Source organism: Neodiprion virginianus, chromosome 5 (assembly GCF_021901495.1).
Source record: "Neodiprion virginianus isolate iyNeoVirg1 chromosome 5, iyNeoVirg1.1, whole genome shotgun sequence".
Lineage (NCBI taxonomy): Eukaryota > Metazoa > Arthropoda > Insecta > Hymenoptera > Diprionidae > Neodiprion > Neodiprion virginianus.
In genome coordinates, this window is record NC_060881.1 from 27,691,815 (window position 1) to 27,717,145 (window position 25,331).

The following is a 25,331-nucleotide window of genomic DNA, read 5'->3' on the forward strand; positions in this document are numbered from 1 at the left end:
GATACACCAGCACACGAGACACTTACGAGTGTTTAGTTTTGTTGTGGAAAATGAGAAAATATCTGATGTCTATATTTTATAGCTTTTTTAAATTCGTAGCAGCTTTTGATTTATAAATTATAAATCCGTTCAATCAAACTCAACATTCCAACTCAAATTCCATTCATTAGCAAAGTACTTCCACTTAAATGATGAATATTCCATTTTTTAAGGAACTTTTTATGGCACGCATATGTATGAATGAAGAGTGAATAGATAAAACCATCAGAACACCGAGCAATATGCTAGACCTTCCCTTATTAAAATTAATCGTACATTCCACTTGTATTGAACGCATGCTATACTACGGGATGCGCATAATACTAAATTGAACTTATGATACAAGTATTGAAAAACTTAATGATGTAATAATTAAAAAACAAGAAAACCAAAATCAAACGCCTTGCGCAATGATTTCATACAATTGATGGGGCGAATAATGCTACAACTATTAACAAAATTAATGATATATCGATTAAAAAAACAAGAAAAACAGGCACAAACAATTACAAAAATGATTTCACATAGTTTATAATGTGAATATTGATACAAGTATTGAAGACGTTTAACATGCAATGATTAAAAACAAGAGTAACAGGGACGAACAATTTGCAAAATGATTTCACGTAGTTTATAAAATGAATAATCATAAAAATGTCGAAGAAATTTCAGGTACTATAATTAAAAGGCTAGAAAAACTGGAACAAACGATTTGCAAAACGGTTTCATAGAGTTTGTAAGGTGAACAATGTACTTTCACATATATTTTGATAGGTACCTATTGTAAATACAATACCATACGTGCAAATATCTTGAATGCGTTATGAGAACAAAATAAATCAAAATTATATAAGCATTCAGTCTTTGCAAACTATTATTCTATTTTCCCTAATATCATTTTTATTCGTTCAACTGAACGAAATTTTTTAATAATCCGTGACAGGCTTCTTAAGTCTTGTACGTATGTATTGATCATATTATTTGAATTTTTTGTAATCTGATGATGCTCTGTTTTCCTGTAATCACTATTTTCATGCGAGTTTGCTCAGTTTCTTTATTCGGTTGAAACAGGTGTTTCTTTCGTCGTATTTAAGGCATACAGTGACATTTTTTTTACCCCAAGAAACCCATGACACTGTTATTCCATCAAATAATAGGTGGGTAAATCGTATTTACTTTGATGGAAAATTTGTTTGAACATCTGTTATACGTATTTATTTGTGCAAAGTCAGTACAAATGTTTATAGCATTAAGAAAAATGGACAAATTAACGGTTGAAAAATGAACCCACGAATACTGAAACATATTTTCAACCAGCAGCAATTCAAAAGTTCCAAAGTTACAAACATGAGGATATCATAGTAATTTTCTGTAACTGTACTAATATTAAGGTACGCATCACATTTTATGTATCAATGTTAATAACTAGCAGTTCTTTTTTGTAAAGTTTTAACAATAATTGCAACTTCCATGCATTTCTAAGACGTAAACACATAAGAGTTATTCGTTGAGGAATGAGAAAATATCATGTTTGTGATTAATTTAACTCATATCAATTTGTTTTTTTTTTTTTATCTTTTGTATTATAGTACAAAAGTGGACAGGCATGTGTATATATGTATATATGTTATCATTTTTTTTTTTTTTTTTTGAAAAATGTACAAACAAATCTAATTAAATTACCTTACGATCAATACGACAATGTACCTACATTCTTATGTACCGGCATTAAGTTTGATTTTTGTATATAGTATTGCACGACATAGTACGTTACAAACAAGAGAATTGAAGCTTTACACTGACCACAATTTCACACAAATAATCTATTTAAACTTAATTATTTTGCCGCGTGATAATTGATCATGTGTGAGTTTCACCGAACGTGAGATTTCTTATCATAGGTTTGTATTATTTTTTATACATGACTTTTACTCGTCATTAAATTCACAATATAGACTAGTTGCATTAAACTGATAAGGACAGATATACATAATACAGTTAATTGCTATTTGTGTTTAGCGATTAATAAAACCTTTATGTATAATTTCACGAATATGACTTGTTTCCGTCGTTATTTTTTTATTTAATTATGGTATTAGTACAAGTTTTACGTGAATCAGTGATACTGAATTTTGCAGCGATACCTTGCCTATACTTTTATGATAATTACCGTTATCAACACGCACAAAATTACACACGTTATACGTGGAAGTAATGTACAATAGCGGTTTTAAACAAAGTCAGAATTAAACGGCGGTCACACAATTCGTTATATTCCATTCTGATGGACCATCTTCGCAGATCTTGAGATAAAATCTGAAAACTATTAGGTACATAAATATGTATATTTTTGAGCCGTATAACTCAGTGGTATATTATTACTAGATAGCATCAATTGTTGTAAGCACTAAGCTGCAAATACACAGATAATTTTGCATAGAAAAACACTTATCACAATATTGAAGTGTTGAATTATAATCACACGCTTGCGAAAATTAGCAACAATAATCATTAGATTATAAATATTTTTAGTAATAATACGCAATACGTATATATTTGTTATATTGCACTGCAACCATAAAACGTAACTGAAAAGATTTGAACGCAAACTTCTAGAACTAACATTCGTGTAACTTGTAAGTTTTCACGTTCACATGTCGTTGAATACTTAAAATTATGCCAATAATCTATTAAAATTTTTCCTTTATTTGGTTATTTATCAAAGCTCAGATGTATCGTTTACTAATTTTTACCGAAACTTTGCTCAAAGAATTTAAATATATGATTGATAAAAATATTGTAGGATAGTCGTACAAATGATTGCGACGAGATATCATTGCATACTCGCGGTTAACGATTTTACTGATTTTCAGTAATATATGATAAACAGAAAAATACATATCTATGCGTTAAATCTTAATCCAGAATTCAATGTCGCTCTAAAAATAATAAAACACACATTGACATTGGGTTTTCTGGAACATTCTGTAATCACAGAGCTCCGTCTCGATATGTTATCAGACAATTAAAACCCTACCGCTAAGTAAACAGGTAAATTATTTATCTACCATTTTGGACAACGGCAAGGTATTCAAACAGATCACCACATGCTGTAGTCAGTATCGTCTTGGTCAAAGGTCATGAAGAAACCGAGCAGAGTTAAGTATACCACTACGTTTCCCACCAAGGTCAGGTAGCACGCGCCCCACTTTATCTGAAATAACAATTCACAGGCAAGAAATTTAGATGAATACATCTTACCTTGTAATTTTTTTTAAGCAGTTCAATAATCAGTTTTCTCTCAATACAAGCTTGGCGTTCGAGATATAATTATCAAGTGTTTTAAATTGGCAAACTTACCGTTGGGTCATTCTCTGGTGAACGTGCTAACACAATAGGCAGAGCAAAGGATGATACAACGAATCCCATCGTAACGAAGATTGCCAATTCGAGGCAGGGATTGCTACTACTTCCGGAATCCTCTGTGTAACGTCTCGCTATCAATGTTGGAATTGGTGATAAGATGTAGAATAATACTACAAAGAGGGGCCACCATGCTCTGAAATATATTCAATGTAGATTCTATTTTTAAAGTATTTTGAATATTATTTTCCTCAGCTTTGAAAGTAACTCAATTTCGATAATTACTGTAAAGACTTATATTTTACATTTTCAACCAGGCATTTTCAACGAAATCTCAAATTATTTTTAAACAAGCTGTATTCACGAATGATGCTTGATTTCTGAAAATTTTACCAGGTAACTAATAATGTATTAAAAGTATTGAAAACTTATTGGTTTAACTTACTGGTATGCTGGAAGTGCGCAGCCCAAGATAACAAATGTCATGCCGATTGAACCGGCAAATGCCAAAGTGATCAACCTGAGCCCCAATAATTTAAAAATTAATTTTACCTTAACATTTGACAGAGCATTGAGACTGTATTCTTTAAATGATTATGGTAAAAATGGAATTAATACTTACGCTATTAACCAAATATACCATCGGGCAAAGTACGTGAAACAGACATAAGAAAAATAGAATTTATTAATCTGAACACTTTGAAGTTAGGATTTTTGGGAATGGTCGGGGCATCAATCAATTCATTGCTACATTGGTCTATGTGATATGTGATATTGTCTCTTATAGTTAAATAGACTGAATAAAATTAAGTTATCATAAGAAATAGGATTAACCGAGTGTGGGAAATTATTTACACATTTTACGAGGTGTTGTCGAGACATCCTACATTTCAAAACGACAATGATATTGGCAAATAATTTTTTCTATTTAGAAGATATTTAAAATTCGCAAACCATTTCTGATTGAAAATAGGTACAAAGTTCAACCAATAAAAGCTGGAATTAGTTGACTAAGCGGTTGAAAATAAAATAGTTCTGTTGCTAGTTGTAAGGATTAGAACTTAATGCGAGCAAAGATACGAGGCAAAGTGATTTTGGTTTCTTGTTGAATGAAAGGTCAAGATATAGGCAAAACCTACTTTTTATCATAGCACTTTTGTTAAATTGACGTAATATTACAACTTGTCGAAATTGATTAATGACGCATGGAGCGAAAAGTTCGAAGAAAAGGGAAGGACACGAAAATCAATGAGCTGCAATTTCTAATCCAGTTATGATTGTGTTAGAAAGGCAGCGAACAAGAGACGTGAATACACGGAGTCCGCTGACAAGTGTTGAGGTTATGTGTCAACCCAATGTTATTTACTCATGTTTATGATTAGTCGATTAGAATACGATTTCTGTACGTCATCTACTCGAAAGGAAGAAGATAATTGCATATATTTGATAATCGAGATATTTATCACCTTTGATTCCTGCCATTGTTTGACGCAATCCTTTTTTCAAATTATTGTTCTTGAAATCCTACTCCATTTAGGAATTATCAAGCAGCAAGATGACAGCCAAGCCCTGAATATGGCTGCAAATGACTCACCAGCTCATCCATTTTTGAGATAACTGAAGATAAAACACTTTTGATTTGAAAACGTGGGCACATTTTTGATATTACGATGTATAGTGTTTGGGGTTTCTTATTAACAAGAATTTCTATAGTAGATTGGATCTGCTTTAGCAAGGAGTAATTCCCGCATAATATTATTTGAACACTATTATAATCAGCTGGATTAGTTAATAAAATGCTTTTATAGCTCTGTTTGTAGTCGATGTGAATTTAAGAAAAAATTGAAAAACAGGCTCGTCATTTCATTTACATGAAACCATCAAAATAAATCTTTGTTTATGCTGAAATTTGCTAGTATAAATTTCATACTCAAAATTTCTCGTATTTTATAGTTCTCGGATATCGGCAATTTCAAATTATAGTTATGTCAAGATTTAAGATTTTCTTGAATTTTGAATGGACGTCGGAAAGCCTCAGATTAGAATAATTTTTCGATCTATGTTCAAATTTCCAGATTTCGATAAATCGCATCAGGTTTTACTGTAGATGTATGAGAATTGTTGAAGCTGTACCCAGTTTTCCAATATACAATAAATATGACCTGAATGAGTGCGTTTGTTTAGCTTCTCAACTAATACCTATAAAAAACGAAGCATTTAATTGGCGGGTAGTTTATAAAACGATAATTGTAACCTAATGATCGTGTATGTACACACTTTACGTACATACATAATACTTAGAGCATGTGTACGTATATAACACAGATACAATATGCTCATTGCTCTAACAATAAGGTATAAAATGACGTGCGGCATCAGTAACGACACTGAACTGCGTGGCTGTGACACGAAACGAGTTATAGCCAATGACCAATGATTTTTTTTTCTGTCCGCTACGAAATTTAACGAAAGTCAACGAATGATTGGTTACCGCCAGTAATTACCGCGAATTCGGCTTGCAGTCATTCCACGTATGAGACATAATTAATATGAATTTTTCTGAAGTGCTCCGGTGATTATTTGCACTGTTTTTCAGATTGTTCTATTTTTGATCAAGCACGCGTATAGGCAGATGTGTGCTTATTAAAGGTGGATATTACACGACTTACAAGATAAACCTATTAATCATATTCATCGGTTTTCAACCTCTCATGAACAGAATTACTGCGAATATGCAATATTCGATTACCGAATACTATGAAAAATGTTTAATCACAGTTTCTGAATAGTCAGTTCGGGATTTCACCGGAGTAAAACAAATCCAAAAATTGCAATTGCGTTATAAAACTTGATGAAAGTTATATGACTGTGCAGAATCGAATATAGGAACAATTTGAGATGGGTTCGCGAACGCGAATAAGCGGCCATGACAGATGTGAGTGGAAGATGTTCATTGGGTTAGCTGGCTGTCTGTGACTCGTGTTAGTTGCGAAGGGGGATCGTGATTGTAACGTTTGCATTTTTTTCCCAAGTTTATTAAAAAAAAATAAGATATGAGTGATCCTAAGAGGTAAGCTTATTGAATAATACAATGGTATTAAATCCGGTTTCAGTAGGTTGTATTTTCGATAATATGTACACGATATCATCCGATCGGTTACTATTTTTTCCAATACCCTCAATTCACGGCCTCTACGCTTCCAAATTTTACGTTGTCATCATGTCGACGCCGACTCAAGTTTAACGAATTTCTTATACTTTCTATTCTCACAATTCGCCCGGCTCTTTGTAAAGGTATTCATTATTTCACAATACGGATTAAATCTTTGCTTATTTTCGTGCCGTTTTATACCCATTTATCTTATTTACACCTGCGGACCGTGCGATCATGGCCGCACAGCAGGCGTAACATGACAAAGGATTTTTCGATGAAACAAAAATTTGACATGACAAAAAATTAAGCTCAAGTGGACAGAGACTAACTAGGAAGTCATTAATACAGTTTTGGAATTCCTACGTATTTCTCATTGTCAAATTGCTCGTATATTCAATCCTGTTTCACAGTCATTATTGTTATTATTATTCCTGTTAATATTACTGTTATAATAACCTACGTTATCACAATTGCTGCAATTACTACTCGACGATCACTTTGATCATTTATTATGATAGTTAACATTTTTCAACCTTTCTGCAATTTGTCCTTAAAGGATGTATTGTATATTCACGTCGGAATAACTTTTTATTTAGTATTAAAATACCTAGAATCTTGTCTGTATATACTTGCCTTATTTCGTTTCCTACCCTGAAAGTAGAAAAAAAAATAGACTCATATTGAATTTTTTTCTATTATTGCTCTTGGTCCCAAATTTTTTTATCTGACCTTATACTTATCTGTGATACCATTGTGTGAGTCTCATCTTGATGATGACATGTTATATTGAAAGTAATCAATTTTGAGTCCACTTTTTAGTCATTCTAAAATAAATTAAATTCTAAAGATCACAGAGTATCTGTTTCTCAAAACCTGTTAAAACTCGCCGATTTTGTAGTATGTTATTTAAAGTTGTTTTTTATGGCTTCAGCTATTTTCCCCACTTCTGACGCACTGATCGGAAGAAAAATCATTTCTATTTTAAACTCCATGACATGCATAAAGTATTTACTTTCAATTGCACGATGGGATTGGAAATGTGTATTACTGATTGCTATATCTTACTGTAATTTATATTAATCATTAGAATTATTTTAGAACAATGTGCTCAAGGTAGAGAAATGAAAGTCAGTTTCAAAAACTTAGAACCTATTAGGAATACAATCTCTTCATAACGGGCAGACACAAATTAAATAATAAATATACACATAATGAAATTTGATTGTAGACAAAAGTCTTAGAGTATTGAAGTATCTTGAGAATATAGTCAGTATTATGATTGGGACACCTTTCACATATTGCCATTTTTTATTCCAACTTCCAATTACGTCTGACTGTTGAAAACAATATTTGCAAAGTACGATAATATACCGAGCAATACTAAACCATCTACAAAGAATTGGCAATATTTACTTAATTTTTTACCTTACTATTATTCTAGTGGAGATGATCTCGCGACTGCGATTTTGCGCAAGAAGGACAGGCCAAACAGGCTTCTGGTGGCAGAGGCGATCAATGATGACAATTCAGTCGTCGGCCTCTCGCAGGAAAAAATGGATGAGCTACAATTGTTTCGCGGTGACACCGTACTTTTGAAAGGAAAAAGGCGCAAGGAAACCGTGTGCATCGTACTATCAGACGACACATGTCCAGATGAGAAGATACATATGAACCGTGTCGTCAGAAACAATCTGCGTGTCAGACTTAGCGACGTTGTATCCGTTCAAGCTTGCCCGGATGTTAAATATGGCAAACGTATCCATGTTCTACCCATGGACGACACTGTCGAAGGTCTTACTGGGTGAGATATTTGAAAACTTTTATACACACTTATTGGTCTGTTGGCATTCTTACTAACTCAAATAATTTTTTCTTGCCAGAAATTTGTTCGAGGTGTATTTGAAACCATACTTCCTTGAGGCATATCGCCCAATCCATAAAGATGACAACTTCATCGTACGCGGAGGAATGCGCGCCGTAGAATTTAAAGTAGTTGAGACTGATCCAGGCCCGTATTGTATCGTTGCTCCGGATACAGTGATACATTGCGAGGGAGATCCAATCAAGCGAGAGGTGTGTACTTAATTTATAATTTGATTATAATGTTTTTATTGCAGATAAATTTAACTAGCTAAAGCATAAAATGTGTAAACATCAATGGCTACATAAAGCACTTTCTACACCCGAGTGACTTAACTTTCAATCGTCCAAGATGTTAATATTCGGTGTTAGTGCATCTTACAATGCTTCCAATTATTCTCCGTGCGCTGTCAATTTGCAGGAAGAAGAGGAAGCTCTCAATGCTGTTGGCTATGATGATATTGGTGGTGTTCGCAAGCAGTTGGCTCAAATTAAAGAAATGGTAGAGCTACCACTGCGGCACCCGTCCCTCTTCAAAGCAATCGGAGTCAAACCACCGCGCGGTATATTGCTCTATGGACCACCGGGAACGGGAAAAACCCTCATTGCACGTGCAGTTGCAAACGAAACTGGCGCCTTTTTCTTCCTTATTAATGGTAATCATATTGCGAATTGGTTTATAAATGCTTTGATGTAACTCTCAGCACTATTCTACGAGCATCTTTGAATGGGATTTAATGTTCAAGTCACATGCATATAATTAAATCTTTTATTCTCATATCGATAGGACCTGAGATTATGAGCAAACTTGCTGGTGAGTCCGAGAGCAATTTGCGAAAGGCGTTTGAGGAGGCTGAGAAAAATTCACCAGCCATCATATTTATCGATGAGTTGGATGCTATCGCTCCCAAGCGTGAAAAGGTTAGTAAAATACTGTATTCAAACGTGATATGGACAGTTAGTGACTTTGCTCTTTTCCCTCTAAGTCTATAAATTTGGTGATTGTTCAAATACGTGTTATTGATCATAGACAAGGTGTCTACTGCTCCTGAAATATCCTTAAATCTTGGAATTATCCTGGAAAACACAAATTGCTCCTTTAGTTCTGGAAAAGTCATGAAATATTTTGATTTATCTTGAAAAAGTTGATGTAATATATTTTTGTTTGTAACTGTGACATATCATTTGTAATACGTGTCCTGATGCGTTGAATTTTAACGTATGACGGATTATGCAGTCGATAGCAACTCACTCTGTATATAAACTGCTATATAAATTTTATGATTCAACATGTAACCATCCTCTGTATCCTATCCTGAAAATTCATAATCCTATTGTCCTGGAACTAGTCGTGGAATCTGATTACTTGATTGTAGTAGACACATTGCATAGAAAAGAAAAAAAATTCAGCATTTTTCGCAGATTTATCATGTTACAATTTAGATTTATAATTTTGTGACATTTTATTTACCAGACCCATGGAGAGGTGGAGAGACGTATCGTCTCACAATTGCTGACGCTGATGGATGGTATGAAACAAAGTTCCCACGTTATTGTAATGGCTGCGACAAATCGACCAAACAGCATTGACGGAGCTCTTCGTCGTTTCGGACGATTTGACAGGGAAATTGACATAGGTATTCCCGACGCAACTGGACGTCTTGAAATTTTACGTATTCATACCAAAAATATGAAACTAGCCGATGATGTCGAATTAGAAGAGGTCAGTTATGTTAATTTGGATTTTTTTTATCAAATAAAAATGACATTTTGTTTTATACCATTTGTTGACACTTATATTGACACTGTCATTTTCTTTCAGATTGCCGCTGAGACTCACGGTCATGTCGGTGCTGATCTAGCCTCATTGTGCTCTGAGGCTGCCCTTCAACAGATTCGAGAAAAGATGGATCTGATTGATTTAGAGGATGACCAGATCGATGCCGAGGTTCTCTCCTCTCTTGCTGTCACAATGGAAAACTTCAAGGTAAATGAATAAATACTATTTTCTCTAGGCTTCGATTCACACGAAATTAGACACAGCAGTAATTTGTTTTCGACAACCTTTGAATAACTTAATTTCACTTGTAATTAATATTTTTTTTCCTTTTCCTACAATCTTCAGTATGCGATGAGCAAAAGTAGTCCCAGTGCATTACGTGAAACGATTGTGGAAGTACCTACAGTTACGTGGGAAGATATCGGCGGACTGCAAAACGTCAAACTGGAACTTCAAGAGTTGGTTCAGGTCAGTAATAAAGTCAATTAAATTCCCAAGTTATAAACACCTTATGAGCGTGCATCGAGTTATCTCATTTTAACAATTCGGTCACTGAAAGTCAATTCACTCATCAATAAAGTGCCTGTTTTCTTCAAATTCCAGTATCCTGTTGAACATCCAGACAAGTTCTTGAAGTTTGGTATGCAGCCATCGAGGGGAGTTTTATTCTATGGACCACCTGGTTGTGGTAAAACACTTTTGGCCAAAGCTATTGCTAACGAGTGCCAAGCTAACTTCATTTCGGTTAAGGGACCAGAATTGTTAACCATGTGGTTTGGTGAATCTGAAGCAAACGTGCGAGATGTCTTCGACAAGGTACATCTGATTATTAACATTCGGTGAATAATTCTCAACTCAAGTTATGAGCAAATGAAAAAGCGCGTGTTCCAAAATTCGAATTTATTTCAATACTTGATATCTTGCAACACTAGGCTAGATCAGCGGCTCCATGTGTATTGTTCTTCGATGAACTGGATTCAATCGCTAAGTCACGTGGCGGAACTGTCGGTGATGCTGGAGGTGCGGCTGACCGTGTGATAAATCAGATACTTACTGAAATGGACGGAATGGGTGCCAAGAAAAATGTATTCATCATCGGAGCAACAAATAGGCCTGACATCATTGACCCAGCTATTTTACGACCAGGTCGTCTCGATCAGTTGATCTACATCCCTCTACCGGACGAAAAGTCACGAGAAGCAATCTTCAAAGCTAATCTACGCAAGTCCCCTGTTGCCAAGGTGCGTCGATCACAGGATAAGAGGGCACTATGCGTGGACCATAGCCCTGCAAATTCTTATCCATGTTTCTCTGTACTAGGATGTCGACCTGACCTACATAGCTAAGGTAACGCACGGTTTCTCCGGTGCTGATCTTACCGAGGTTTGTCAAAGGGCTTGCAAATTGGCGATTAGGCAATGTATCGAGTCAGAAATACGTCGCGAACGAGAACGTGCTGCAAACCCGAATGTTTCCATGGACGTTAGTATTGTTAATATTGTTACAGGCTTCTGTTTCCCCTTGCATTTATCTATTTCATTCTTGTAAGAAAATATATCTCACATCACAGATGGACGAGGATGATCCCGTACCTGAAATCACCAGAGCTCACTTTGAAGAAGCTATGAGGTTTGCGCGTCGTTCAGTATCTGACAATGACATTCGTAAGTACGAAATGTTTGCTCAGACCCTTCAACAATCTCGAGGATTCGGAACGAACTTCAGGTGAGCAAGACCACTTAAGCTATATAGCTGAAGAGTTTTATTTTTGCCTAAACAATTTATCAAAGGTCCCAATAGTATATCTTTCTATTTAACTGTTTATTCGTGTAAAGATTTGACCAAATAATTTTACCCTTGCGTTAATTTTCTTCAACTCATAGTTTTTCCAACCGAAAATCAGGTAACTCGTGTCTTACAAAATTGATGTTATCAGATTGGTATATTAAACGCATAGGTGTTTTTCTTGACACAATCAATAATTATGGAATATTCTGTACATCTTTTGTGTCTATGACAAATTTTACACCGAATCATCAAACAATTTGCTACAGCTTATGTTTCATAGAAGAAATTACTTTCTCATAACAACTTAACTTGGTTTTGTTTTTCTCCTAGATTCCCGCAAAGCGGCACAGGAGGTACGCAGGACACGACGCAGGGAGACCCCACGTTCCAAGATGACGGTGATGATGATCTATATAGCTAAGTCTTCATTTAATCGTATCTCATCTCTCGTTGAGTACATGTGTAAAGGGTCTATATTTGCATACATCGATTACATACACATATATTAGCTCAAGGTAACATCTTTTTCCCATAGTTGGTGGAAAGCCTGAGTAAAAGATGAAGTTAATTAAAATTTGATTGGAATGGTTAAAATAAAAAACAAATAAAAAACTAAATTAATTGAAGCGAATAAAATTTTATGTAATGTATATCAGTAGGTTAAGATTTATTGTAATTGAAATATGCATTATGAAAGATTTTATGTATTACATGGTAAAGAGAAAGAAGAACAAACATTGAAAGAAACTCAGAATTTTAATTGAATAATAAACATACAAAAACTTCCTCATATAGAGTTTGTAACGAAAGGAGGAATAATGTTACGCCATGCTACTTTACATCAGGTGTATCTAGTATCCGAAATCTTTTACAAAAGTGCGAATCATGACGATGGTCAAGAGTATTAAAAAATTTGCGAAAAAGAACAACGAAGACGAGAATTTGTAAGTTTTCACTCACATTCATCAAACTTTGGCAAATTTCTTACTCGCAGTTTTATTTTATTCGGAAATTGTACTAAATCATACCATAACTCGCCGTTTATGCTGGCTTACAATTAAACAAAGAAGCAGGCGGACTACTTAAAATCGAAGTAAACGATAATTGATAGACCCTTTTTTCATGTACAACCACCACATTTGCTACTCTTGTTATAAGATGAATCATTTCCAAAATGAAATACCAGGGTTCAATTGTAACTGGCGTAGATTTTGCATTGCAATGTGGCTGAACTCTACACGAGAATCCTTTTGCCTCTGAGAGGAAGGAGATCCCTAAGTTTTTTTTTTGTTACCCTGAGTGAAACATCTTGGTTTTTTAAATGAAAGATAATTTCTTACACATCTCTGTACCAATATTTTGTTGATAGCGCAAGTACCGCTTATTGGCAAATAAACAAAAAATCGAATAAATTCTTTTATTCGAGATTAAAAATTCACCGAGCTTTGTGATTCATACATGAATTGCATGAAAGATGAAATTACCTGCTACTCTGTGAATAGGAATAAGTCCACAATAACTTCGGCTTCTCGAGTATAGTTTGATCAAGAAACATAGACGTGAAATACAAAAACTATGGAAAATTGGCAGCGTAAGATACAAAAGTATATTGATACTTTCATAGGTATATGATCATAAATGTTCCATCTTGTACACATACTTACACATGTTCTAGTATGTTTAAAACTTTTACATTATATTATTATAATTATTGATTAAAACTGAGATTGCACTAAGAGTGTATTATCATTGATATGTTTTCCATCTCGCTCTCTCTCTCATTCTTTTTCTCCTCCTCCGTGAGTGTTTTTTGAAGTAATTTCGTGTTACGGTGTAATAAAATAACGAAATTTTGAATAAGCGAGTTCCTTTTGTACTGCTGCATAAAATTAGAGGAAGCAAAATAAAAAATGGATGAAACAAAATTATTTAAAAATGCACTTGTTTCCAATTATAACGGAGAAAAAATTATTATCCCACATTTCGTTCCAGTTCTCAGCAATCCGTATTGTCTTGTCGACTGTTATGATCTGTTGTATGTTCCTCTGGAAGAGAAACAAAAATAAATCAATTCTGTAGCGAATTGTTGGTGGTGAACTAACGCTGTTGTTATGAATATTACCCATCTTATTATTAATCTTATTCTCATATGAACACATTCATTATCATGTTATAATAACGACAACGATTAGAAGAAGACAAAAAACTGTCCATCATTCGGATTCTTACATGTATTTCACATACAAATATCTTGACGACATGCGTTTGAGATAATTTTTATTCAAAAATTGTTTTACTTAACGTTTAAATTTTATTCGCAGTGAAAAATAATTACATTACACGTGATTCGTTATAGTAGATATGAACAATGATAATATTAATATGCACATCCTCACAACAGCACTGAATATGGTAGATCCAAATACCATGATCCAGGATGAGAAAAAAAAATAAAAAATAGTTCATCACGATTATTATCATCACTATAATACTCAACTAATACATTAAATATGCCTAGAGTTCTCTGATTAAAACCACAAGATACATAATGATATCCTATGTACCTATAGATGAGGTAATCTTAACAAGTAAAAATAAAAATTAGCTACAATTTGCTAGCGTGCTCATACATGTATTGGTACGAAATTATACACAACAATATTAATACGTAAGCTTTTTTTTTGTATTTACAATCGTTATTCGTTTTTTCTTTTTTTTTTTTAAACTCCTTTTTATTATATATTTTTTGAATTAATTTAATCGTAATTATGTTTATAAAATTAAAACTACCAAACAAGACTTAAATTAGTATAAAACTGTCTCAAATTATCGTAGATCTTCCATTACACTGGCCTGGCAAATGACACACCGAATGCTCCCGTCTATTAACCACTAGTTACAATAAATCGAGATGCATAGGTCCGTCATTTCGTGACATACGGATATTACAGTTACACACAGTAAACACAGTGTTTCTACGTAATGATGTAAAATAAAATTAATAATCGAAAAATATGATCGACTTCATATCCCCAAGTAGGTCTACGATTGGCACCAATTTTTTATTTCTTATTTGTGATTTTTTTCGTTTTTATTGATTTATTCATTATTTATTTTTTTTTTGTTTACGAAAAAAAAAACTAAAATATAATAAACTAGAGAGAGAGAGAAAAATTGTATGTATGTGGAACCGATAGTAATTTTGATACACCTTAAAAACTCATTTCTTTTTATGACCTTTACTATCTATTGACCTTTATCTCTCTTTACATACTACTGATAATGATTTAAATTATACTTTTTTAAGGTATGTATTTTTGATAAATTTTGTCTTTGTATTTTTGCTTCAACAGATGTCAACGTATGTTTAAAAAGGCTTTTTTATCGTTCGCCTGCGGTTTTAAAATATGAGAATGTGGTCCACTGTGCTCATTGTTTCTTTTTTCCTCATTTTCGTTATTATTTTCAATAGAGTAAATCTATGCCAATATACTCAGCCATTCTTCAATTTATAAAAAAAAAAAAGTTGTAAATACGTTTATAAGCCGTAACCGAGAGACGGCGAAACCTTGTTCTTGTTTAACACAATCCACTGCACAAGAATATTTCATCGTTCATTAAATTTTCTCCAATGGAAAACAATTAGAGATGTAATATTGATTTACAAAAATATATCAGAAGAAAATAATAACATGGCTTCTATTAATGGAGTAGCTAGACAAATTTAATCAAAGAAAAACCTGGAAAACTTTCAAAAAGCTGTATGTATCGACACAGACTTATCCATGTTCCACGTGTTGAATTATTTTATCATTACAAAATCCCTTAAAGATATGTCAAAGATAGTTTTCAATCAGTCCTTTGTGTGACCGGTGGAAACTCGGTGTCGTCATCCAAACGAAAACCGCCCTTGGGTGGACTTTCCGTAGCAGCTACCATCTCGTGAAACTTTTCTGAGTCTACAAACGATTATTATTAATTTATTTATTCTTTTTTCATGATCCAAGCTTCAGATATTTGCGACATGTGGATTAAATTGTGCGTGACGGTGTGATCATATAACATGTGCATGTGAGTAGGTTTAAAGACAAAAATATTGGAACAGACAATAATTTTGTCAATAATTATGGAGGCATTTTGTACATATGTGTTATATATTGATGTAGTACAATCGAATGCATGTCAAGTACCACGTGGAACAAATGTATTGGCTGGATGGATGGACAAAAAAAAAAAAATAAATTAGTTGCAACAGTTTTAGAACTTTTTAATAAACGTGTAGACGGTTTTGCAGAATTCAATAATACAATCATCACAGTTCATGTATCCAGTACAATTGATGAAAACAGATAATTTTTTTTATTGTTTTGCATAAATCAGGGTGTATGAAAATCCAGGAAATGATATTTTTTCGAAAAATTAATAGCGCACATTGATGGAAAAATTGATCGCATGTTGTGAAACGAGGTCTCTCTCCCCTTTATCATTCACATACATTAGATACGATGCAGAAAAATATACAAGTACATAAATTAACTAAATAACCAATCATGCAATCGTGCAAAATTTTTATTATCAGTTTTTCACTTTGGTTGTTTTATTGTTATTCTTAATAATCGAATGAGAATTTTTCCTCGAATTTTCATCAGATATATCTATCGCAAAAATATTCGGATAATCGTATGCAGTTAATGTATTTTAATGTGAAAGGGAGAGAATATATGAAAATAATAAATCAAGATGACATGATGTAAAAATTTTATCTTTTGATGTAAAAAAAATAACAAGATATCAACAAATACTCGGGGTAATGATACAATGTATATAATGATCAGATAAAATATAAATACCTTTAGAGTGAACATAAATTAGCTGTAATTAATATTTACTTATACAAAAATCTATATCTTTTACATTTTAAACTATAGAGTGTCTCTAATGAATGACAAGACATCTATAGGTGTTACTGCCTTTTTCGAAATTTTTTTTGTTTCTTACTGTTATCGTATGAACGTATATGATGTTTTGTTATCTGGTGTAAAATGTTGTTACATGTTGTATTATATGCGAGTGGTTTGTATCTCGATATGGGATTGATTCGTTTGAATTGGCTGGAGAAATGTTGTGAAGTATTTGCTGGACCACACTTCGTCAGAATATCATTGAATGTAATTACGTAATTCCATGCAAAAAAAACAAAAACTGGAACTGACATTAATAATAATTTAATCAGAAGCAACAACAATCCGAAAATTGTTCAAAGCTTTCAAACTGACAGTGTAGTGCATTTTTAATTCGATTTCGATTATGCGTTAGCAATTGAAAGAAAAGAAAAAGTGCAAGAGAAATTGAACAATTCATGGGTAGGAAAGAAATAATAGTAATAATAATAATAACAATAATAATTATAATAATACTGAGATACTTGATAGAATTCGTGATTACTCCACTGCATCCTCAATCAAAGAAAAGCATACAGGGACACAAAAAATCTTAATATTCTCCTAGACCAGTTATTTACTCAGAGTTTATACTTTCTACAGGTGGTTTCATTTTCTTTTACTACATTTTCTCATTTCTGTTTCAAAGCACAGCATTAAGCGATATTGTACATATAATATACCGTTAAAAAATCTACAACATTTAACGCAAAAATACAAGCAGCTAATAGTTTATTGTAGCCTAATAATTAAGGATAGTTTTTTTTTTATCTCCTAATATTTGCAATATCAAATTGAAACTACATGCTATATTTCTCAAGTACAGGTGTAATTCTTAATACATCGTTATTTAGTGTTACTGTTGCAAAAATATTGTTCAGAACTTAACTAATCGTGAAATTTCAGCTTTCTCAGTTTAGTATTCGTCGGACGATATTCAAATATGTGTCACAGCTATGGGATCGATGAGCACTTGGCCAAGGTAAGCATATCGAAGTATGAATGTACAGTGAGACGAAGAGAGAGGACACGAGGTGGTATGAATGATAATATTGATAACCATATTATAATGTAATAAGAAAGTGAGAAGTGGGGGAGAAAGAGGACATACCAGTACCTGACATGGCGTCTGGCGAGCGGCCGCGCAATGCACCCGCGTAGCTATTTATGCAGCCTTCCGTAGATAATAAAAAGAAAAAAAATATATATGTATATATACATCAAGTGTGGTAAACTGAAGTTCTCTATCCCCCAAGAGATCGTCTGTCTCGTAAGGGGGCTAGAAGGCTGTAGAATTTAACATTTCTCAATCGCTAAAAGATAATTCGCAATATAGAAGGTTATCGATTAGTAGCTTTTTGATCATCGTTGGAGGAAGCAACAAAATCCATACTAAGAATAAATATGTGAACATAAAAATTTCTCAAATCTACCAATTTGCAAATTCTAATTCTGTTGTATTCTATGTTCGCTGTACGTATATCTTTATACCAGTGAAATAATAACAACATGCTCGACTACGCCAATGTACGGTTCAAAATATCTTCACCTATGCTAGATTAATTTTTGTTCAGGTGTTCAAAGATACCAAAAACTAATGATCATCAGTGGACAGAATGGAAAAATAGTCACCATTAGGATACTACAGACATACACAACTGTTAGATTCAATTACCTAATCTTAATATTATGAGCAATTCACTGAAGAAAATGTGAAACGTTCTCAAGTTATGCATATCGAAAAACTTACATCACAGTTTTATTACGGTTTTTTGTCACTAAATAAATCATTAAATGACACGTTCATTACTATAAACTAAATAATAACTGACTATCCGTAAACGGAAGAAATTTATGCACATTCTAATGATTCTCCTAGTTTTTTCTCTCCAGTAAAATGTTGGTGATAAAACACTGAAATTGCTCATTTGTGAAATCAACTTTACCAGGTATACAATTGATGGATGATAAATTAGTACGCAAAAGACTTGAGGATTCGTAAATTTTACAGCTTAAATTATGAAGGAAAATTAAAATATATCAATTGAATTGGCAAGCATTTCCTAGAGGCGGCTAGAATTAAAAAAAATTGGTCAAATGATTATCAGATCACTGAATACAATAACGACAAATATTTTTCTTCGTGTCGTTACACCTTTGTGAGAAAATCAATGGTGCACTTGAAATAACTAGATGGTTCATAAAAATAAAATAGCGAGAAAATGGTGACAAAGAAGCGTCAAACTACTTGGCTGGATTTCTAACTAATTGGAGAATAAGTGGGATAGGATATTGCTTCTTCTCTCTCCATCCATCACACTTGACCTTAAAGTTATGTGGTGCAAATATCAAATCAGTTTCATAACAGTGATAACACGTCCGAATTCATTACTAATAAAGGGCTGCTGTTTTTAATATTGATGTAGGTGTTTTTACTCAGGAACAATATCGACGGCCTAATAAATTAAACAGAAAACGTACCTTTCAAACTCTGACACATAAAATCACAATTTTTCAACTTCAGGACATTGTGTTGAGTCAAGTATCTGTGTATGATGAATATTAATTCGATTCGGTATTAGATAACGAAAAGAAAAAATTCAACTCATAAATCTCACTAAATAAAGAAGTAAACAATAATGATGAACATCAAACGATAAGTTAGAAAATATTTTGAACCATAAAACAGTCATGCATAAAAGAATTTAAAAAAAAAATGAAAAGAAAAACAGAAAGAAACACGTTACTTCTCCAAGTTGTGTATATTTCGTATATATTGTATGGCAAAAAAATAACAGAAGAGGTTCGATTTACCTAATCTGTCTGCGCTTCTCTCACGTTGAATTCTTGACTGATTGCAAATCAGCCATTTTCATTGTTACGCTGTAGGTACAGCAAATAACATAAAATGACTGATAGGGTATTTGATTCCTTCAATTTGCAGCATTTAAATCAATTGTCAACAAAGTAGGATGTGCTGCAATTGTATCGTATCTAATCCAAAGGAATAACACGTTTTCGGTACGACAATTAGTTTTAGACACGTTTGTTATTGAATTCTCAGACCTTGCGTTGACCTGGTTTCCAGAAAGGCCACAATATTAAAATTGATGACACATGTTATCTTGTATGTACACACCTAATCAGTCATCGAACTTTACGTGATTCAAGCATTTTACTATATGCCAGTTTTTACTGTTGGCAGTACACGTAACTTTTGAATGTAAAATAATTTGAGGAAGTAGGACTTAACACTATATCATGCAGCTCGAGCTGTGAAGCATGAAATTCAGATTACATGTAGTAAAAAATACCTGTGTTTTGTACTGTTTGAGCTGCCGCAGGTGTTTCTACAGTTGCAGATGCTGTTGTAGATACGGTTGGACCATCTATTTCATCCGGCTTGCCGTCCAGCCTGCGCAAAATTGAAAGCATTTCATAGATGTAAAATTGAGCGTTGTACTTTTACAAACGACTTATTTTTTTCTTGCCATCCCTTATTTTCATTTTTTTCTAGTTTATAATTTTTCGGATTTTACCTTCATGCTTTAAATTTTGACTTCCGACAAAGGAAATCAAATGAACAGAAATCCTAGATACGAGGTAACGGAAAAACAATGTTAAATGAATACAAATACAACTTACCTGTGCTGTTTCAGTAGAGTGCAATCTCCCCCTTCTACCATATCAAGATTATAAACGTAGAGATATCCATCTGCACTGGCCACTAATAGCCTCAACACTTTCTGTATCCTATTTGCAAAAGTACGAATATATTTTTTGTTATTATTCTATAGATATATGTTAATTCCATTAATTTTCTCGCAATTTGCAGATGATACATCGTTCTGAAAAATTCTACGTAGATAGAAAACTGGGAGAACCTGATGAACACATTTCATATTGTAGAAATGCGATAAGTTTCATCAGAGTCATTAACGTTAGAACTTACGTAGTGATGGCACAAACATTTCTCAGTCCCTGGAAAGGTAGATGTACGCTGGCAAAAGCACGTCCCTGATTGAAAACATCAGTTACCTGAGATGGCAAATAATTCGCTGATGCTGATACTGCTTTTGTAAAAAAGCCCATCCAACTTTGAACTTCCTCTGAAGCTGGTCTAGATTTCCAACAGGTGAAAATTGCAGTAATAATGATTTTACACCCAAGTTAGAAAATTCAGTGGAAAGGAGAAATTAATTGGTTTGAATAAAATGGTAATGTACAGACATTAAATCGACAAATCTTTGCACAAGTCTTTAAACGAATACTGTGACATAAGAAAAGTGAAACGAAGATGTTAATGTAAAGAGGCAAATTAATACTTACGCTTCTTTTGGTTCTTCAAGTTTGAAAACGTGCACAGTTTCAGTGTTACTCGAACAGCAAAGAAACAGAGAGTCCATACTAAATGCAAGGCTGCTGATAGATACGCATCTCTTAACACCTCGTCGAAATTCGAATAATTTAGCACCATCGTGTACCTTAAAAATCGATAAACAAGAGAAATGAGACTGCAAGTAGGAACAAAAAATTACTGAAAAATGAAAGCTGTGAATTGCTTACATGGAAAACTCTGATAACAGTTCCTTTTTCTGAAGCCGTCGCTACTTTATTTCCTGATGGATTAAAGGCAAGAGCTGCCAAAGGGCTGTCATGTGCTGGTATCATCGTCTTGGCTTGCTGGAAAAGTAATTTAATGCAATTACAGAACGTGTGCAACATGAGGAGCAGGCATACGTGAATAAGATTTAAAAATTCCACTGACAAGGTTGATGGCATCGAATATCTGTACTTCTCCTATTGTGTTTGAGCCAGGATAGGCGAGGTAACAACTGTCGCTGTTTATGGAGAGCGTACAGAGTCCCGCGAGATTCGGAGGTGTGTCACGGATTGTATGAAGCACCTTCATATCCCTGATATTGTGAATGTAGAGTGATTCCTCGAGACATACCACCAGTCTCTGTATGCAAAAAAGGGATTCTGATAATTTTTCTACAGGTACATAGAAATTAACAAGAAAATAAAAAGTATCCATAAAAAATATTTTTTATCACACATGCGTCCAAAACGCGATTTTAGATACCTGTAACATGGGCCTAAAATGGCCGTTTGCAGCGCTGTTGCGTAGTTTGAATCATATAGAGCATTACGCACATGCATTTTGTTGTATAGAGCACAGTAAAATCATTTTCGATGCATTTATGATAAAAAATATTGTATGCAATCAGTGACGAAACCAGTTTTCGTCAATTGTTGCATAAAGTACTATTTTTAACACATGTATGAAATAGGCCTTTCTTCTCACATGTAATGTGGACGGACAATTGCTCATTTCGAGTGCGGGCTTCACTTTCGTATCATTTTCTCAGGGAGATAGTGAGTAACGGATTTTCCTCCTCCTAATCGTAATCTTAATCCTAATCTTAAACCTCTTAATCGATTTTCCTCCTCCTAATCATAATCTTAATCCTAATCTTAAACCTCTTAATGGATATAACCTCCTCAGGGAGATAGTGAGTAACGGATTTTCCTCCTCCTAATCGTAATCTTAATCCTAATCTTAAACCTCTTAATGGATATTACCTCCCTAGGGAGGTAATGAGTCGATTACCTAATTATCTTCTTAGAAATGTAATGAGTTCATTACCTCATTATCTTCGTAAAGAGGTAATGAGTTCGAAATATCCCTAAGAGAAGTAAGATCCATTATCTACCAAGGGAGGTAATCAGCAATCTAATAAAACTGAATGATTTTGTGTATCAATCATTATTCTTATGATTAATTCATATAAGTCAAATCAAATATAAAACATAAATATTTTATTGTATCCTACATGCAGAAAAAAGGACCTATACATGCACTAGTTGAAAAAAACATGTTGTGCAATAGGGAAGGGCAATTACTAGAAATAGACCATTTTCCCCTCCTTGTTGCAAAATTTACTATTCTCAAAGACGCAGAATTTAGATTTCTTTTTTTCCAGTATTAGAAATTTCAAATATAAAAGAAATTCTAGAAACATAATAATAAGATTACATAACAGAGTTACCCCAGATATTTACCGTTACTTTGGATAAAATTTACTAACCGCTCTATTCAATTTCACAGCCAAAATGGTATTGGAATAACTGTAGTTGCAGATTTCAGTCCCTTTACGAAAATGGCATACTTTCAGCTTACGGGGGGAGGAGAGGCTGACCACTGCCACAAGACTGCTGCTGAACAGCCGCTCGACAATGCATATGTCTTCAGAATCTGTACAGAATTACCGAACAGTTTCAACTGAATAAAATTTAGTTACTTCAACAACCTTTGATTGAAAAAAAGGTGTTACTTACCATTTTCATAAATTTTTTCCAGGTGATCAACAGAGTTGAGTGAGAAGATTTTGTGGCCAGACTTCGTGCCAACTGCGAGGGATCTAATAAATTGATAAAATAATTTAATTTACTTATACATAACTTGAAAAGAATACATGAACAACTTTTTGTTTCCATTTATCGAAGTACTAATAATAGGTTGATGGAATTCGTACTGAAGATTGGCATATTGTTTGTATTTGACAATATAAAAATTAAGGCTACAAAATTTTTACTTTTCTTTTATTTTGAATTTAATTTATCAATTATTTTGTCAAAATTTACGACCATTACAAGGTCATAACTAGAAAAACTAATATACAATAAAATGTGTTTGTCAAGTGTTTAATTTGATACGTAATGAAGTTGAAAAATTGTATCAACTGTCATAATAATTGCAAGTAACAAATAACTAAACAGTGCAAGAAGTTCATCACTGTATTCGACATATGTTCAAAGCTCTGAGGTAAAGTACACAAAGGATCATTAGTATTCTGAGTCTGTCATGCCATTGGTCGATGGTATTTCGCAAGATTTGTGGCTGCAGCTTCAGCAATAACGAATGAACAGACATTGCATTTCTTTAATTATTCTTATGACAATTGATAAAAATGCAGATTAGTTATACATGGGAAAGAAATTTAGATGCACAGCAATGAAAACAGGCAATAATAAATAGATCGAAAAAAAAATATAGATGAAATGAAAAAATTAGAAAGGATAAACAGATAGCCTCGAGCTTTGTGTATGTGCATACTACCACTAAGCATATTTCGTGTTTTTGCACTAAACTGTTGCATCATCGTGTTTCACGAATTACGGTTTTAAGCACTGTTGAACGATGATTGTACTTTGCAAATCAGGAAGATAATTCTTCATGACGTATAGAACGATTATTTTCGTCTCGCAAATTACAAAACAAAAATAAACTAATAAAAATATAACAGAAGTCGTGATGAATTATCACCTTTTTCCCCCAGTGTGCGTATTGTGATCTAATAATAATATTGCGAGGAAAAATGAAAATGATAAAAAAAAAATACACAATAGATATACATATATCTATACGCGCGTACGCGTTCTGTTTACGCGCTGTTTGTGGTCCAGCGAAGGCGAAATTTGGATGTTAATGATTTTCGAAGGCATTTCGTAATTCTTAAAGAAGGTGGATACGATGACGTGGGACTGTGACGAATATGGTATAAAATAATACGTAATAGGTTGGTCATTAGCATTTACGAGTTGTTTACTTACGTGCAATCTTGATTGAAATTAACAAAGAAAACACCATTCTGAGGATCCGAGGTTTGACTTGCAAGGTTCATGAGTCCAGATATTCCGTATTTAAATCCCTGTGTCAACACATCAACGTTGCGCGCTAGATTTTGCATAAATCAGACGACTGCCTTTTAGATATAACTTTCGTTGGATTATACGACCTTGGAAGAATTACCCTCCAAACACGTACGCTCGCTTGGTCGGACTGTTATTCCGTATCCATATTGAACCTGAAACAGCTGACATTCTTCGCTGACCATGGAACGACGAAATTGAAACATCAGATGGCGTTCCGTCGTTCCCTTAGCTGCTATCTCGCTTCTCCTCGTCTTACCGCGTTCTCTCTTTCATTGTCTTCCGCTGGCCTGCGCGCGCAACAGAGACCATGAAAAATATATATAGTAATACTAGAAAGATCACTGCCGTGGTGGGGGACTGGGCTTCAGGAGAGAGAGATAGCGTGGTATGAACACTGATCTCTATATAATAGGTATGAAAGTGTCGTCTCCTTCTATCAACTACTGCGCATGCGTGGGAGAGTCTAAGCCAGGGGTGGGCAGTAATTCTTCGCGGTCCCTTTCGGTCCGCCAAATTCCAGGGGCCCTCTGAGAGCCCCGGCCGATTGCTTCGAGAAATCTGGTCGAACGCCAGACCTTCCACGAACAGAACGAAATCACAATAGCAAGCACTCCCTCGATACAGGAATTTTTCGGCTTAGGACTTAACTATTTTCTTTGTGAATCATAAATTTCGGGATTATATTGTT

At 33.8% G+C, this 25,331-nt stretch overlaps 3 protein-coding genes across 9 annotated transcripts; 1 reads left to right on the plus strand and 2 right to left on the minus strand.

Moving 5' to 3' along the window:
• Nucleotides 1-99: 99 nt before the first annotated feature.
• On the minus strand, nt 100-5,017 carry LOC124305394 (leptin receptor overlapping transcript-like 1). Of its 4 annotated transcripts, none has more exons than XM_046764765.1 (5): nt 4,869-5,017; nt 3,848-3,922; nt 3,400-3,598; nt 3,108-3,253; nt 100-2,355 (listed from the first exon to the last, which is right to left on the minus strand). In XM_046764765.1, exons 2-4 carry the CDS (start codon nt 3,886-3,888, stop codon nt 3,140-3,142), a joined length of 354 nt encoding a protein of 117 aa, XP_046620721.1. In that variant the 5' UTR covers nt 3,889-3,922; nt 4,869-5,017; the 3' UTR covers nt 100-2,355; nt 3,108-3,139. The 4 variants fall into 4 exon arrangements, with proteins under 4 accessions (XP_046620721.1, XP_046620720.1, XP_046620723.1 ...); XM_046764764.1 differs by having other exon boundaries at nt 100-2,362; XM_046764767.1 differs by lacking the exon at nt 4,869-5,017 and adding an exon at nt 4,542-4,800 and having other exon boundaries at nt 100-2,362.
• Nucleotides 5,018-6,322: 1,305 nt separating this feature from the next.
• Nucleotides 6,323-13,829, plus strand: LOC124305386 (transitional endoplasmic reticulum ATPase TER94). Its single transcript, XM_046764741.1, has 13 exons — nt 6,323-6,472; nt 7,998-8,357; nt 8,437-8,629; nt 8,838-9,072; nt 9,204-9,337; nt 9,891-10,139; nt 10,239-10,403; nt 10,542-10,664; nt 10,800-11,012; nt 11,129-11,437; nt 11,517-11,678; nt 11,767-11,921; nt 12,315-13,829. The coding sequence occupies exons 1-13, from the start codon at nt 6,456-6,458 to the stop codon at nt 12,403-12,405; spliced, it is 2,406 nt and encodes an 801-aa protein (XP_046620697.1). The 5' UTR covers nt 6,323-6,455; the 3' UTR covers nt 12,406-13,829.
• Nucleotides 13,313-24,811, minus strand: LOC124305389 (WD repeat domain phosphoinositide-interacting protein 2). 4 transcript variants are annotated; one of them, XM_046764746.1, is made up of 11 exons: nt 24,542-24,811; nt 23,267-23,349; nt 23,017-23,183; nt 21,693-21,887; nt 21,491-21,607; nt 21,254-21,408; nt 20,877-21,044; nt 20,570-20,677; nt 20,239-20,339; nt 18,042-18,098; nt 13,313-15,943 (listed from the first exon to the last, which is right to left on the minus strand). In XM_046764746.1, exons 1-11 carry the CDS (start codon nt 24,676-24,678, stop codon nt 15,834-15,836), a joined length of 1,398 nt encoding a protein of 465 aa, XP_046620702.1. In that variant the 5' UTR covers nt 24,679-24,811; the 3' UTR covers nt 13,313-15,833. The 4 variants fall into 4 exon arrangements, with proteins under 4 accessions (XP_046620702.1, XP_046620701.1, XP_046620703.1 ...); XM_046764745.1 differs by having other exon boundaries at nt 18,036-18,098; XM_046764747.1 differs by lacking the exon at nt 18,042-18,098 and having other exon boundaries at nt 24,542-24,810.
• Nucleotides 24,812-25,331: the final 520 nt, after the last annotated feature.

Bases quoted from the DNA above. Each gene is read 5' to 3' on its own strand.
- LOC124305394 (XM_046764765.1), bottom strand. From the start codon at position 3,888: ATGACATTTGTTATCTTGGGCTGCGCACTTCCAGCATACCA. The intron at 3,599-3,847 runs GTAAGTTAAACC...AATATATTTCAG, and splicing joins TGCGCACTTCCAGCATACCA to AGCATGGTGGCCCCTCTTTG. The intron at 3,254-3,399 runs GTAAGTTTGCCA...TTGTTATTTCAG, and splicing joins CACCAGAGAATGACCCAACG to ATAAAGTGGGGCGCGTGCTA.
- LOC124305389 (XM_046764745.1), bottom strand. From the start codon at position 24,678: ATGCAAAATCTAGCGCGCAACGTTGATGTGTTGACACAGGGATTTAAA. The intron at 20,340-20,569 runs GTAAGTTGTATT...AATTTTGCGCAG, and splicing joins ACTCTACTGAAACAGCACAG to GCTGGACGGCAAGCCGGATG. The intron at 15,944-18,035 runs GTATGTCCTCTT...AATCGTTTGTAG, and splicing joins AGACGCCATGTCAGGTACTG to ACTCAGAAAAGTTTCACGAG.
- LOC124305386 (XM_046764741.1), top strand. The intron at 8,630-8,837 runs GTGTGTACTTAA...GTCAATTTGCAG, and splicing joins GAGATCCAATCAAGCGAGAG to GAAGAAGAGGAAGCTCTCAA. The intron at 11,438-11,516 runs GTGCGTCGATCA...TCTCTGTACTAG, and splicing joins GCAAGTCCCCTGTTGCCAAG to GATGTCGACCTGACCTACAT.